The following is a 13,034-nucleotide window of genomic DNA, read 5'->3' on the forward strand; positions in this document are numbered from 1 at the left end:
GGACTCAGCCGCCAGACGTCTCTGCAGCGTGGACTCACCAGAGACGGGACGGTGAACATTTGCACTGACAGGTCAGTGATGGAGAACTCGCGATCGTGGTCGTCTTTCACGTAGTCACTCTGCAAGCGTTCATAGTTCTAGGGGCAGACAGGAAACAGACAGACAGGTGTGTGCAGGTGAGGAGGACGTACTCACCATGGTCGGGACGGTGAAGAGCTGCACAGACAGGGAGGTCACTGACACCACTCGCTCGTGGTCGTCCTCCATAAAATCTGTCTGGAGGCGTCTGTAGTTCTAGACGGGGACGACATGTCACCTCCAGGTCAGAGGTGCTGCTGCTGCCGGGCAGAGAACCCCAAAACAGAACCCCCAGAACTAAAATAGAACCCCCCCAAGCTAGAATAGAACCCCGTAAACTACAATAGAACACCCAAACTACAATAGAACCCCCAAACTACAACAGAACGCCCCAAACTACAATAGAACGCCCCAAATTACAATAGAACCCCTCAAACTACAACAGAACCCCCCACACTACAATCGAACCCCCAAACTACAATAGAACACCCAAACTACAATAGAACCCCCCACACTACAATAGAACACCCCAAGCTACAAAAGAACCCCCAAGCTACAATAGAACACCCCAAACTACAACAGAACCCCCAAACTACAATAGAACACCCCAAACTACAATAGAACACCCCAAGCTAGAATAGAACACCCCAAACTACAATAGAACACCCCAAGCTACAATAGAACACCCCAAGCTACAATAGAACACCACAAACCCTAATAGAACACCCAAACTACAATAGAACACTCCAAACTACAACAGAACACCACAAGCTAGAATAGAACCCCCCAAGCTACAATAGAACACCCTGAGCTACAATAGAACCCCCAAACTACAACAGAACCCCCCAAACTACAATAGAACCCCCAAACTCTAACAGAAGCCCCCAAACTATAATAGAACACCCCAAACTACAATAGAACACCCCAAACTACAACAGAACACCCCAAGCTACAATAGAACCCCTAAACTACAATAGAACCCCCCAAACTACAATAGAACCCCCAAACTACAATAGAACCCTTCAAACTACAACAGAACCCCTCAAACTACAACAGAACCCTTCAAACTCCAACAGAACCCTTCAACTGACCTCAAACCTCCTCAACTCCCCACAGCAGCCACATGTATTAATCCGCTGCTGAACATAGTCCCTGAGTGTTGACCTTTAGCATCCTGAAACCAGACCAGCAGCCAGCCTGAGTTTAACCCTCTGAACCCAGTTTAACCCTCTGAACCAGTCCCTGGCTCATTTTAAACCTCAGTTTAACCCTCTGAACCAGTCCCTGGCTCATTTTAAACCTCAGTTTAACCCTCTGAACCAGTCCCTGGCTCATTTTAAACCTCAGTTTAACCCTCTGAACCAGTCCCTGGCTCATTTTAAACCTCAGTTTAACCCTCTAAACCAGGCTCTGGCTCATTTTAAACCTCAGTTTAAGCCTCTAAACCAGGCTCTGGCTCATTTTTATCCACAGGGATCTCGACTAGAAGGAGAAAAACTCAGAAATGTCTTCTGTCAGCACGGCACAGTTAGAATGACACCAACCAGAAAGAACAACACAGTTCATTTATTATTGGTTTGACAAAAACGTAACAACCTGGAACCATCAGGTCCACCATGGTTCCTTTAGATGTTCAACTCTGAACTAATGCCTCCTCATTCTGTAGATGTTTTTCTATCTCCATGTTTCCTGACTTCTCCTCTCTACTCTGCTCATCATCAGTAGATGTTCCTCCATGCTGGATGGATCTCCAACTACTGTTCCTCTGTTCTCTGTTTCTGCTTCTTCTTTATTTTAGTCTCTCTGAGGAAACATTGCCTGCAGTTCATCCTGGAACTCTCTGAATGTGTTGGACTCAGCTGAGTCGGTCCTGGAGAACAAGAACCAGGAGGAGGTTCTGGTTCTATAGAATTTACAAACGCTTTATTTTTAGAGAACATTTCAATGACCCTTAATACCACTGCTGACATATCACTAAGTAGAGATGTGGTTATTATCCGTGAATATCCACATGATAAATTCAAGGACTGTTGAAAGTTAAAAATCTCTACAGGTTCTAGTAGATAAATGTGGACTACAGAGATAACAGCCTTTGGGTTCAGAGGGTTAAAATGAACATCAGAGACCAGTTCATCTGGAAACCACCAGGAATCCAACAAAACACAACTCTAATGTCAGCAGCACAGGTATATCTCCATGGTAACTGATGCTGTGGAACTAGATCTCCATGGTAACTGATGCTGAGGAGCTCCATCTCCATGGTAACTGATGCTGAGGAGCTCCATCGCCATGGTAACTGATGCTGTGGAGCTAGATCCCATGGTAACTGATGCTGAGGAGCTCCATCTCCATGGTAACTGATGCTGAGGAGCTCCATCTCCATGGTAACTGATGCTGAGGAGCTCCATCTCCATGGTAACTGATGCTGAGGGGCTCCATCTCCAACCTGCTGATCTGAACTTTCCTAAAACCACTGAATGAAGCCGTTACAGCATCACACAGTGGATGCATCCTGTTACCATGGAAACCTGCATGTATCCAGCGGCTCATGCAGACATCCCATAAATGTGTTCTAATGTTTGGTCTGTTTACTACAGAAGAGTTACATGACTTGTTAAACTCCTTCAGGTGTATTGATCATGTGTACTGATCAGGTGTGTTAATCAGGTGTATTGATCAGGTGTTTTCATCAAGTGTACTGATCAGGTGTATTGATCTGGTGCACTGATCAGGTGTGTTAATCAGGTGTATTGATCAGGTGTGTTACCTTGGCAAACTGGATGGCAAAGATCTTCTTGTACTTGAGATCCATGAGGAGGCTGTTCATGAGCAGCTGGTGGTAGATGTTCCGAGCTCCTGCAAACAGATGTTACAAAACACAGTCAGAACCCCCAGGAAAGACTGGTCCTACTGGACCTGCCTGGTTCTATACTGGTCCTACTGGACCTCACTGGGTCTATACTGGTCCTTTTGGATCTTACTGGTTCTGTGCTGGTCCTACTGGATCTAACTGGTTCTATACTGGTCCTGTTGGACCTCACTGGCTCTACTCTGGTCCTGCTGGATCTCACTGGTTCTATATTGGTCCTATTGGACCTCACTGGTTCTATACTGGTCCTGCTGGACCTCACTGGTTCTATACTGGTCCGACTGGATCTTACTGGTTCTACACTGGTCCATTTGGATCTTACTGGTTCTATACTGGTCCTGTTAGTTCTCACTGGTTCTATACTGGTCCTGTTGGATCTCACTGGTTCCATACTGGTCCTGTTGGACCTTAATGGTTCTACACTGGTCCTTTTGGATCTTACTGGTTCTGTGCTGGTCCTACTGGATCTCAATGGTTCTATACTGGTCCTACTGGATCCCAGTCCTGCATCTGATACAGCTGATGACAGCATTTATGTTCTATTGTCTGTCCTTCATCAGCTGCCCCCCTCATCTTCACTCTCACCCGATCCAGGTGGATATCTGCCCTCCCTGAGCCTGATGGATAATTGATCAGTTTAACAATGATAGATAATTGATCAGTTTAACAATGATAGATTATTGATCAGTTTAACAATGATAGATTATTGACCAGTTTAACAATGATAGATTATTGATCGGTTTATAGTGATTAATGATCAGTTGACAGAGAGATTGTTTTTGATCCATTTACAGACTAATTGATTACTGGTTAAAAGACATTAATAATTAGCTTAAAGGGATTATTGATTAGTTTAAAGTGATCACCAATCAGTTTACAGACTGATGGAGAACTGAGGAGTTTGAAATGATTATTGATCATTGACCAGCAGCAGTCTGAGTCTGACCTTTCCACATCTTGGAGTCATTGAGCATCAGTCGGTCAACCAGAGAAGAGTTCTCTCCTTCTGGACCTTTCTGTAGGCCGACCTGACACAGGATCCTCCTCAGACCGTCTGAAACACAACAGAAGTCAGTACCTGCGGCTGACACAGAGGGATTGTGGGTAGTGAAGTCCGGACGCACCTGAGTACTGAATGATCTGACCCAACCAGCTCAGAGCCTTCAGAGCAAAACACTGATGAGCCACGACAGACGAATGCATCACCTGAACCCGGAGAGGCTTCGACTGGCGGCTGGTGTTCCTCTGGAGGAGAACCAGAAACAGTCAGTCACTGTGATAAACAGTCAGTAACTGACAAGAAAGAGTCTGTAACTGACCAGAAAGAGTCTGTAACTGACCAGAAAGAGTCTGTAACTGACCAGAAAGAGTCAATAACTGACCAGCAAGAGCCAGTAACTGACCAGAAAGAGTCAGTAACTGACCAGCAAGAGCCAGTAACTGACCAGAAAGAGTCTGTAACTGACCAGAAAGAGTCAGTAACTGAGCAGAAAGAGTCAGTAACTGACCAGAAAGAGTCTGTAACTGACCAGAAAGAGTCTGTAACTGACCAGCAAGTGCCAGTAACTGACCAGAAAGAGTAAATAACTGACCAGCAAGAGCCAGTAACTGACCAGAAAGAGTAAATAACTGACCAGCAAGGGCCAGTAACTGACCAGAAAGAGTCAGTAACTGACCAGAAAGAGTCAGTAACTGACCAGAAAGAGTCTGTAACTGACCAGCAAGTGCCAGTAACTGACCAGAAAGAGTCAATAACTGACCAGCAAGAGTCTGTAACTGACCAGAAAGAGTCTGTAACTGACCAGAAACAGTCAGTAACTGACCAGAAACAGTCTGTAACTGTGATAAACAGTCTGTAACTGAAATAAACAGTCAGTAACTCATAATAAACAGTCAGTAACTCATAATAAACAGTCAGTAACTCATAATAAACAGTCAGTAACTCATAATAAACGTTCCATAAGTGATAATAACTGTGATGAACAGTGACTTACCACGATCACTGATTTGGCCTGTTCACAGAATTGAAGGTCTCCATATCGAACTGACTTCCTGCCCTGAACACACACGCACGCACGCGCGCACACGCGCACGCACACACACACACACACACACACACACACACACACACACACACACACACACACACACACAGAGCAGCTGATGACATGCAACTGTAACATGTTTACAGGTGTGGTAATTTCTAAGTTGTGCAACATGTCAACAGGTAAATGTACAGCATGTTACTGCATGTACATTGTGTGTGATACTGCGTGTTACTGCGTGTGATATTGCGTGTGATATTGTGTGTCACTGACATCTCGGTCCACAGTGGTGGCAAAGCTGACCGCCTCCTTCTGGCTGCAGTTGACAGCTTTCTGTAGCGTGTAGATCACCTGTTCATACGTGTGGACTTCATCATTGAACAGCATGCAGTAGTAGGTGTCTCCTCTCTCCCTGCACACACACACAGCTGGTATAAGTACAGGCAGTACTGCAGTACTGGTTCCATAACTGACACTGTTCATTTTATCAGCAGGAAACTCATAAAGAACCATCTGAAGTTCATCTTCAGTGAGTTTCTAGCAGCAGGACGAACCACAACTGGATTCAAAGTCACTGTATTCTAAATGACATAGAACTGCTGACAGATGGAGATGGAAATTAGCCGTATGGCGAGATTGTTCTCTCGTATTTACGTGGAAATGTACATTAATACAAACCGTCCCATTTTAAAAATTAAATAAATAAACAAATAAACAAACATAAAGCTCAATAACCTTCTGCTTTAATCACTTTAACATTCTCCAAAATAAAGTTTGTTTGACCCAGATTCTATGAAACCAGAACCTCCTCCTGGTTCTGGTTCTCCAGGACTGACTCAGCTGAGACCAAAACGTTCAGAGAGTTCCAGGTTGAACTGCAGGCAGTGTTTTCTCAGAGAGAATAAAATAAATGCAGCAAGAACAGAGGAACAGTAGTTGGAGATGAATCCAGCATGGAGGAACAGCTATTGATGATGAGCAGAACAGAGAGGAGAAGTGTATCTGCCTGTTGTGCTACTGTTGTGTTACTGTGTGTTATTGTGTGTTAAGCCGCGTGTCAATAAGATAGATACAATTTTCCCGCACGTCAATGCGCCGCATCTGAAAATCACACGGATGGTGGGTGGTCACATGACCAAGCTTTCAGCTTGATGGTCCAGCAAATGATTTGGATAAACACAGCGGATTAGATGGAAACGCACCGCAACCAGACCAGCATGCAACATGCGGTGTGTTTACCTGCAGCTCATTTGCATAAAGTAGAATGGACTTCTACTTAATGCAAATTCGATGCGGTGTGCAGAGATCCCACGCATCGTGAAACTGTCCTCAAACATCTAAACTAGCCTTCGGTGAAATAAAACGAGGACAGATTCAGCTGCTGCACAGATTATTTCTCGCCTCAAATGCTTTCAGAAATACTTTTCACTGAAGTGTTTTCTAAATAAAAGGGAAAGTTTGCAGCCGAGCCGCTGTGTTTATCCGACTCATCTGCCAGACCGTCAATCTGAAAGCTCGGTCACGTGACCACGTAGCAGCCTGCTGTTGGTCCAGAGCTGTCATGTGACCATGTTGTGGTTCGCTAGTGACCGCCGTCCGTGTGATTTTCAGATGCGGTGCGTTGCCGTGCGGGAAAATACCATCTAGTGGACACGTGGTTTTATTGTGTGTTGTTGAGTTGTTGTGTTGTGTGTTATTGTGTTGTTGCGTTGTGTGCTATTGTGTTGTTGTGTTACTGTGTTGTTGTGTTGTGTTGTTGTGTGTTGTTGTTGTGTTGTTGTGTTTTTGTGTTGTTGTCTTGTTGTGTTGTTGTTGTGTTGTTTTGCCTTGTTGTTGTGTTGTTGTCTTGTGTTGTATGCTGTGTGTACTTACGGAGGCTCCAGCCCTATAGGCAGCAGATCTTCCTGCTCCCAGGTCAGCAGGTCCACAGCGTATTTCAGGATGATGGAGAAGATGCTGTAACCACGGGCAACCAGGTCAGGAGGCAGCAGAGAGACAGGGTCCTGGAGAGACAGACAGAAAGACAGACAGACCGACAGGTGAGAAACAGACAGACAGACAGACAGGTGAGAAACAGACAGACAGACAGGTAGAGACAGACAGACAGACAGGTGTCTCACCTCCTCGGTGTCCCTGGTTCCGTCTGCGGTGTGTTTCTGGCAGTACGGTCCATTCTTCCAGGCCTCAGCATCTCCACAGTCACAGAACCCTCCTCCTCCAGACGTGGTCATCTGAACCACAACAGAACCTGCTTAGTGTCTGTTTACCTGGTACACGCACGCACGCATGCACGCATCACCTGCAGCTGACTGCAGCATCTCAGTTGCTGCTGTCAGTTGCAGCTTCAGCAGCTGACAGTCAGTCCTCACAGACCAGGAAGCTTCCTGCTGAACTGGAGGGACACTGTGGGGACACTGGGGGGGGGCGGGGTAACACTAGGGGGACACTGACGGAACACTGGGGATACACTGAGGGAACACTGGGGAGACACTGACGGAACACTGGGGAGACACTGACGGAATACTGGGGAGACACTGACGGAACACTGGGGAGACACTGGGGGGATGGGGGCGGAGCCTGTGTTACCTGCCAGCAGGTGTGAGCCTATTAAACAGCTGCTGTAACATTCCTGCTCTCACATCAACCACCTGTTGTGTCCATCTGAAGGTGGACACCTGAGGCTCGGCGTCCTCAGAGACAGCAGAGGACTCACCCTGTATCGGTGCTCTTTGTGGACGCTGCCCAGGAAACACTGCATACACAGGACACAGGTGGGGTCGGCCGCACACTCCCTAAACACACACACTTGGTCAGGATCTGGACATGGACACAGCTGCTACACCTGTAACCTGTCCAGGTGTGAGTCACCTGTTCAGGTGTGAGTCAGATACCTGCAGGAGTAGGTGGGTTCTCCCACCTTGAAGACATGTCCACACAGTGGTGACGGCTGGTTGTTCTCCTGCAGCAGGGCCAGGCCGGCAGCAGGCTCCTCCCCCAGCAGGAGCCACTCCAGAGGAGCCAATAGGAGCAGCTGAAGGGCCAGCTCCTCCCTCTGCTCCTCCCTCTGCTCCTCCCTGCTGCTGCTGCTGCTCGGCCCCAAGCAAAGGATTCTGGGTACATAGGCGGCCAGGTGACGGTACACTTCCTGCTGCAGGTCTGCCGCTGCCAGCCACCTCTGTGGAGGAGGAGGAACATGAAGGACAGGTGATGGACAGGTAAGCAGATCAAGGTGTGGTTGTTAGAGAACAGTCCTGATGCAGCGACATGGAAAAAGAAACGTCACGTTCACAACATCAACAATAATGACAACATTAATAACTAGAAGAGCTCAGAGCTCAGTCCTCCTCCAAGGCTGCTCATTCCCCCGTAAGGCAGAAATGCAGCCTCTGATTATTAGTTATTGATGATCAGAAATCACGGCTCCATTTAATATAGATGTACCCACAAACAAGATGACCTGAGTACAGGCGTGTGTTATGCATGTGTACGTTATGTACAGATACCGGATCACGTGACCTAAATATGTAGCGGGTGGCAGGAATTGATGGAACTCAGAAACTCCCCCACAATTTAATCAGTTGCTCCTTGGATCATTTCTGATGGATAAGTCTTGATAAGTCTTCAGTGGTGGATTTGTAGTAGGATCACAATCTTGTGATCACATAGTGTTCACTTCTTGTCATGGTTACAATGACACCGTGCCGCTATCTGGCAATGATACAGAAATCTTTAACAAATCAGTGGATCCAGACTATAAGCCGCATAACTGCCAAAATCTAATCACTTGGTCCTTGTGTCATTTCTGACCTTCCCTGGAAATTTCATCCAAATCTGTTATTCTGTTTTAGAGTGATGCTGCTGACAGACGGACGGAGGGACTTACGGACGTACAGACGAATGGACAGACAGACGCTGATCGTCACATAACTCCATTCCTTGGTGGAGTGCTGATGGGTGTACAATGTTTTACAGGTGCTGTTGTTTGTACTACTACAGTACATGTATACAGAGTGTAGTACTGCAGTGGAGTTCCAGGTATCAGCTACCAGCCTTTCCTGATTACCAACAATCAATATCAGCCCTAACAAAGCATATCCGTTGATCTCTATACAAAATGTAGTACTGCAGTAAAAAGGTGTAGTACTGTAATAGACAGGTGTAGTACTGCAGTAAACAGGTGTAGTACTGCAGTAAACAGGAGTAGTACTGTAATAGACAGGTGTAGTACTGCAGTAAACAGGTGTAGTACTGCAGTAAACAGGAGTAGTACTGTAATAGACAGGTGTAGTACTGCAGTAAACAGGTGTAGTACTGCAGTAAACAGGAGTAGTACTGTAATAGACAGGTGTAGTACTGCAGTAAACAGGTGTAGTACTGCAGTAAACAGGTGTTGTACTGCAGTAAACAGGTGTCACCCAGTTATCAGCAAGTTGCCGGTAATCAGCTCACACTTTCACATTTAGTTAATTTAACCCACTGACACACTGACCTAGATACTGCTAATACGCTGTCAGAATACTGCTAATACACTGTCAGAATACTGCTAATACACTGTTAGAATACTGCTAATACACTATCAGAATACTGCTAATACACTGTCAAAATACTGCTAATACGCTGTCAGAATACTGCTAATACACTGTTAGAATACTGCTAATACACTATCAGAATACTGCTAATACACTGTCAAAATACTGCTAATACACTGTCAGAATACTGCTAATACACTGTCAGAATACTGCTATTACACTCAGAATACTGCTAACACACTGTCAGAATACTGCTGATACACTGTCAGAATACTGTTGATACACTGTTAGAATACTGCTGATACACTGTCAGAATACTGCTGATACATTGCTAGAATACTGCTGATACACTGTCAGAATACTGCTAATACACTGTCAGAATACTGCTAACACACTGTCAGAATACTGATAATATACTGTCAGAATACTGATAATACACTATCAGAATACTGCTAATACACTGTCAGAACACTGATAATACACTGTCAGAATACTGATAATACACTGTTAGAATACTGCGGATACACTGTTAGAATACTGATAATACACTGTCAGAATACTTCTAATACACTGTCAGAATACTGATAATACACTGTTAGAATACTGCTAATACACTGTCAGAATACTAATACACTGTCAGAATCCTGATAATACACTGTTAGAATACTGCCGATACACTATTAGAATACTGCTAATACACTGTCAGAATACTGCTATTACACTGTCAGAATACTGATAATACACTGTCAGAATACTGATAATACACTGTTAGAATACTGCCGATACACTGTTAGAATGCTGCTAATACACTGCCAGAATACTGATAATACACTGTCAGAATACTGCTGATACATTGCTAGAATACTGCTGATACACTGTCAGAATACTGTTAACACAATACTCCTGTACTATATTACATATGCACTATACTAAATATGTACTACACTCCTGTACTATACTATATAAAACTCTTGTAGTATACTATACAAGGACTATACTCTTATAATATACTATATATGTTCTATACTCCTGTACTATATTACAGAATACTCCTGTATTATAGTATATAATACTCCTGTACTATGCTATATAATACTCCTGTATTATACTATATAATACTCCTGTACTATACTATAGAATACTCCTGTACTATACTATATGATACTCCTGTATTATACTATAGAATACTCCTGTACTATATAATACTCCTTTACTATACTATAGAATACTCCTGTACTATATAATACTCCTGTACTATACTATAGAATGTTCCTGTACTATATAATACTCCTACACTATAGAATACTCCTTTACTACACTATAGAATACTCCTGTTCTATAGTATAGAATACTCCTGTGCTATACTATAGAATATTCATGTACTATACTACAGAATACTCCTGCACTATACTACAGAATGCTCCTGTACTATACTATAGAACACTAGATCAGTAAACTAATGGACAGCTGCAGCTCTGATCCACACAGATGCTGGTGGAACAGTTTCATCTTCTGATGATGAACTTCAGGGTCCATAGTCTAGTTCTATGGTCTATGTCTGCCTCAGGTCTTTCAGAGCTGCTCATTGGACCTCCAGGTTCCACTGGTAATGCTCAACATGAGACCAAGAACATTCTAGAAAAGGTTCTACTTCCTGTTTAGACCAGGAGGAACACCTGTGGGTCTGTGACTGAATGGAAAATATTTAACAGATGTTCTGAATTGGTATTTCAGATCTCCATGGTAACTGATGCTGAGGAGCTCCATCTCCATGGTAACTGATGCTGAGGAGCTAGATCTCCATGGTAACTGATGCTGAGGAGCTCCATCTCCATGGTAACTGATGCTGAGGAGCTAGAGCTCCATGGTAACTGATGCTGAGGAGTGAGAGCTCCATGGTAACTGATGCTGAGGAGCTCCATCTCCATGGTAACTGATGCTGAGGAGCTCCATCTCCATGGTAACTGATGCTGAGGAGTGAGAGCTCCAACCTGCTGATCTGAACGTTCCTAAAACCACTGAATGAAGTCGTTACAGCATCACACAGTGAATGCATCCTGTTACCATGGAAATTTGCATGTATCCAGCTGCTGATGCAGACATCCCATAAATCTGTTCTAATGTTTGGTCCGTTTACTCTGCTGGTCGCTGACAGATCACTGATCAGATCATTGATCATCTATTGGTATTTATTCAATCAATGACTTTATTTTGATTTGGTTCAAGTTAAAGTGATTTCCTGCATTATGGGATGGAGTCAGACCTGAATACACTTTAATAAATATCATGTTTATAGACATGAAGTTTAACAGCTCTGATGTGTCAGTTATCAATAATCAGATGTATTGATCAGTAAAATCAATATATTACCACTGATTACCTGCATCAATTTATTTTCCTCCCAGCCCTACGTTAAACTACCTGCTGACTGAAGGAGGAGCCTGATTGGTCCGTTTACTGCAGAAGAGTCACATGACTCCTTAACCTGCTTTAATGTGATCAGAGGGAAGAACAACACCTGGTGGCCAGGTACAGGTAGACACACCTCCTGATGTCTGACTGGAGTTCAGCTGCTTCCTGGTTCAGATCTCCAGAGTATTGATCAGGTGTATTGATCAAGTTTGTCACCTATGTGATTACCTGAGTCGTGTTTTTATTCAGAGTTTCTGATCTTAAAGTTCATGTTTCTATCTAAATATAACCTTTAGTGAGGAGAAAATGCAGCAGAAGGAGTTTTAATGGTAACATCACCTGCTCAGGTGTTCAACATTAGTTGCCATGGTGATATACCTGCTGTGTGAAGTTACCTCCAGAACCTCAGGTCCTGCTTCAAACAGACTCAGATATCAGATCCAGACCGACAGAACCTGGATCTTCACGGACCAACAGGCTGACAGAACCTGGACCTTCAGACAGAACCTGGACCTTCATGGACCAGCAGGCTGATAGAACCTGGACCTCCATGGACCAACAGACTGATAGAACCTGCAGAACACCGACTCACAGACAGTAACGTCCAGAACTCGACAGAACCGAGCGGTGGAACCTGTTTCAGAACCCTTCGGCGAGTGTTTGGGTTGTGCCTGACGGACTGACAGCAGCTGGTTCTGTCCAGATGTTCCCCAGCAGCAGCAGTTAGCCTCACATTAGCATTAGCATCAGCTGCGCTAGCATTAGCTTTAGCGCCGCTAGCTGGAAAACAACAGATTAACGTCCATTAACGGCGCTCAGCGGCGGACTGAGCTCCGCCGGCGGCCGGGAAGGAAGCAGACATTGAGCGGGACGGACCGCTCGGAGAGCCGCTTACCGACGCCGTGCCTTTGGCGGAGAACGTCAGGAACTCAGAGCTGAAAGCGGACGTTGAGTCTCTGTCGGTCTGGGCCGCCGCCATCTTCCCTCCTCTGAGAGCGACAAGAACCCCGGAGCCGGAAGGAGCTGCTGGAGGGGCGGGGCCAGCAGGGGTGGGGAGTGACGTAGAGGGCGTGGCCTTCATGTACATTTAAAACCAGCATC

General features: G+C 44.9%; 1 protein-coding gene across 6 annotated transcripts in view; it reads right to left on the reverse strand.

Annotated features, from left to right (window-relative positions):
• ubr2 (ubiquitin protein ligase E3 component n-recognin 2) overlaps window positions 1-12,986 on the reverse strand; it is a 48,189-nt gene extending 35,203 nt beyond the window's left edge. For 2 of the 6 annotated variants that reach the window (XM_055018681.1, XM_055018678.1), the window contains exons 1-12: window positions 12,829-12,986; window positions 7,884-8,167; window positions 7,706-7,784; window positions 7,113-7,223; window positions 6,865-6,995; window positions 5,266-5,404; window positions 4,942-5,004; window positions 4,072-4,192; window positions 3,894-4,001; window positions 2,846-2,934; window positions 196-294; window positions 39-119 (exon numbers count right to left, since the gene is read on the reverse strand). In XM_055018681.1, coding sequence (XP_054874656.1) covers window positions 39-119; window positions 196-294; window positions 2,846-2,934; window positions 3,894-4,001; window positions 4,072-4,192; window positions 4,942-5,004; window positions 5,266-5,404; window positions 6,865-6,995; window positions 7,113-7,223; window positions 7,706-7,784; window positions 7,884-8,167; window positions 12,829-12,912 — 1,389 coding nt within the window. In that variant the 5' untranslated portion in view covers window positions 12,913-12,986. Of the gene's footprint in view, window positions 1-38; window positions 138-195; window positions 295-2,845; window positions 2,935-3,893; window positions 4,002-4,071; window positions 4,193-4,941; window positions 5,005-5,265; window positions 5,405-6,864; window positions 6,996-7,112; window positions 7,224-7,705; window positions 7,785-7,883; window positions 8,168-12,828 lie in introns of all 6 variants that reach the window. The other 4 variants (XM_055018682.1, XM_055018679.1, XM_055018683.1 and 1 more) reach the window with 2 other exon arrangements.
• Between the last annotated feature and the right edge of the window lie 48 nt (window positions 12,987-13,034).

Source organism: Amphiprion ocellaris, chromosome 16 (assembly GCF_022539595.1).
Source record: "Amphiprion ocellaris isolate individual 3 ecotype Okinawa chromosome 16, ASM2253959v1, whole genome shotgun sequence".
NCBI classification, from domain to species: Eukaryota; Metazoa; Chordata; class Actinopteri; family Pomacentridae; genus Amphiprion; species Amphiprion ocellaris.